General features: G+C 43.2%; 1 protein-coding gene across 1 annotated transcript; it reads left to right on the top strand.

The window, feature by feature from the left end:
* Window positions 1–595: 595 nt before the first annotated feature.
* Window positions 596–3,222, top strand: LOC138971004 (uncharacterized protein KIAA1958-like). Its single transcript, XM_070343600.1, has 2 exons — window positions 596–1,014; window positions 1,553–3,222. The coding sequence occupies exons 1-2, from the start codon at window positions 934–936 to the stop codon at window positions 2,801–2,803; spliced, it is 1,332 nt and encodes a 443-aa protein (XP_070199701.1). The 5' UTR covers window positions 596–933; the 3' UTR covers window positions 2,804–3,222.
* The last annotated feature ends 260 nt before the right edge of the window (window positions 3,223–3,482 follow it).

The raw sequence follows: 3,482 nt of genomic DNA on the forward strand, positions 1-3,482 counted from the left end.
CGCCAGGGTGTGCGTGTTTAGATGTTAGGGGCTCCGCTCACATAAATGGGAACTTCAGCAGGACCGACGACGCACTGCAGATTATCCCAGCCCGCTACCCGTTGCATGAAAGAAAAACAGGCCAAGTGCTCGTCATAATCCCTATCACGGCATAAATAATAGGCCGTGCGTCGTCTGTGCCGCTGAAACTGCGCAGGTATATTCTGCCCATAAGGGCTGCCAGGGTGTGCGTGTATTGATGTTATCATCCACCTGCACGCCTGGCAGAATGATCGAGGCATGTACGCGCCTCAGCGGTGAAACAGGGGTGGGATATGGGTACAGGTTGACCTCTGTCCAACAAGGATAGCAGGTCCAGTGCTCGAACAACTGAGCAACCAGGGCTGAAGTGTCCGAACCGTACAGTGGATGCCACCCAAACGGGAGAGAATAAACCGCAGGGTCCGATTGGTTGAAATCACAACAACTCTCAATTCCAACCAATCCAACACTGCGGGTAGCTCCCGTTTGGGTGGTTAGTTCTTCGTGCACCTCGGCCCGGATCTCCGGTTTGATTACTGCACGTGACCTACACCAGAACATAATTATGTTTATTATCATTCTAGTGCCCTTTATGGCTATGTGACCAATCAGGACTGATTCTAGGTGACCTGTTAAATGTTATAACGGTCAAGGCGGGACCCTTTTTGTATAACGCATTAAAAATCACCACGACAAAATAAAAATTAATATAAAAAACATCAGGGTGAATTGTTCTACTGAATGTCCCCTTTTGAAATTTTTCCCATGCAATTTACTGTGTAAAATGTGCTAAAAAGCAAATTCTGTCGGTGGGAGGGAAATAGAAGGGCAAGCAATTTTAATACTGAGTAAAGGGAAGCAACTCGTTTTGGTGCTGTCAGTAGCAGACTACACCTATGTGCTTTTGGCAACATGGCAAACAAACGACATGTCGAGTACTCAACTGAAGAACTGGAGGCAAAAAAGATGTTGCTGACACCAGCAGCTACAAAGGTAATTTACATTTGATTTGCTCATTTAGTGATATCACTGATAAAGCTTAATAATGAATGTTATCATAATATCAATAGCAGTAATGGTACCAATGCTGAGTGACGTGCAGTCAAGTAACAAACCTTCAAATGAATCCCCCATGAATGTAATTAACAAATTTTAAAATGAATAATAACAAGAGATTTATCAATACAAAATATAGTGTTTTTGGCTAGGGATTTGGAAACACAGACTGGAAGTGAAAAATGATTCAAGAACAAAAACAAAGAGCCTAGAGCTATGATAAAGATGCCTTCTTGAGTTCCAGCTCTACACAAATTTACATTAACAAATGTAATAAACCCACCCATGGTATGGATAACTAAACTTTCACAACAATTAATGAACACTGATCGCAAACATTAAACACAACACCATGCATGCATAGCTCTCACTTAATGTGTGCGAGCAACCCCTGCGAATAAAAAAAATTGTCTGTCAAGTAGTAAACAATACTTAAAAATGAAATTAAAGGCTATTTTTGTTCTTTCTGTTTTAGAGAGCCAACATAAACGCTGCAAAGAGTCTGCGAGATTTCCTCAGACAAAAACGACAAGCAGTCAACTTTGAGGATTTTACCCCTGAGCAACTCAACGAGGTTCTTGGGCATTTCTACATGGGCGTGCGCACAGAGAAAAACGAGTTGTACAGAGGAAAGTCACTGCAAGCACTGAGGTACGGACTAAACAGATATCTTTCATATCCTCCCTACAACAAACCATTCAACATAATGACTGGCAGCCAGTTTCATTCCAGCAATGAACTATTCAAAGTTGCCATGCAGGAACTAAAAGCGGAAGGGAAAGCAGACGTCAAACACACACCTGCCATCAATCAAGAAGATCTCAAAACCCTATACGCATCAAAATTCATGTCTCCCAACACCCCCACTGGCCTTTCGAACAAGGTTCAGTTTGATGTCCGGTTTTATTTTTTTAGACGGGGCCTGGAAAACTTTGAAAAAATGACGAAAGACACGTTCGAAGTGAAGATAGATCAAACAACAGGGAAACAATATGTAATCAAGCGGTTTGATGAACTCACCAAGAATCACAGAGCTGGAGATGAAGAACTTGTGACTGGAGTCATGCCAGAGACTGGGGACAGCAGTTGTCCAGTGTACAGCTACAACAAGTACCTCTCACTGCTAAATCCAAAGTGTGAGCGTCTTTGGCAATTCCCTGTCAACACGTTCCATGGAGATGACGAAACATGGTATGACAACAGACCCATGGGCGTCCATACTATGAAGAAATTCATGGCAAAGCTGAGTGAGCTGTGTCAATTGTCGCAGATCTACACAAACCACAGCGTGCGAGCGACGGGTGCAACACTACTCGCAGACAAGAACTTCAGTCCAATTGACATTATCAGTGTCACCGGTCACAAAACTGTTAACTCCCTCCAACCGTACCAAAAAACATCCACCGCCAAAAAACTAGAGATGGCAGCTGCCATGTCGTCCCAGCTCACAGAGAATAGGCAGTTGGCACTGCTCCCAAGTCATACTTCGCGGGGAGAACGAGCCGGAACTTCGACGGGATGCAGAATCGAACGTGGTCGTCTCGTTGCATCGGCGACTGTCACAAGCCAGCAGACGATCCGACAGGACGTGGAACTCAGCAACGACGAGGTAGCAGCTCTTTTCGACCCGGAATACGAACCTGCCATGCCTCCAACGAGACCAAATCCGCCAATGTTCCATCACTGTGACCTCTCGCATGCAACGATCAACATTCAATTCCACTGACATTTAACCGCATTCAACTGCGCATGCGCAACACAAATGTGCAACATCAGTTTGATATGGCTCTTCCAAGAACTGTACGTTCCAAATTTGGACTTTCGGTTTCGAGTCTGTGTTCTGTTTTTGTTTTGTTGTTGAGTGTTTTTATGATACTATGCACAGAAAAGAAGGGACACGTTGTGAATTAAACTTTTTGGGAAAGATTACTTGTTAAAAACTGAAAGTGTGCTGGATGTTTGTTTTGTTTGCTCTGTTTACCTTGTAACCAACCAAGCCAAAATGGCGACACTTTACTTGCAGGGTCGCTTCGGGTATTATGTTTGTTACCACGCACGGATAATAAAACCGTTATTTCTAATATGCTGCCTGTTAGCAAATGATAACAAGACATGTCTCGAAAACGCTATCAAAATTCGCCTAAAGGCTCATTTTGATATCTTTTTTCTCGACATGTCTTGTTATCATTTGCTAACAGGCAGCATATTAGAAATAACTCATAATAACTGCTTTCCAGTGCCAAAGCACAGGGTTACCATTTGCACGTGAAAATTGTAATTATCACATGTTCTGTGTAATGTATAGCATAGTGTTAACCGACAAGTATACATTGATAGGTTTCCATATGAACCTTCGAGGTTGTTATCGTGGATTGACGCCATATCAATGATGCTTTGGGAGGGCG

This window comes from Littorina saxatilis, linkage group LG7 (genome assembly GCF_037325665.1).
Source record: "Littorina saxatilis isolate snail1 linkage group LG7, US_GU_Lsax_2.0, whole genome shotgun sequence".
Classification (NCBI taxonomy): Eukaryota; Metazoa; Mollusca; class Gastropoda; order Littorinimorpha; family Littorinidae; genus Littorina; species Littorina saxatilis.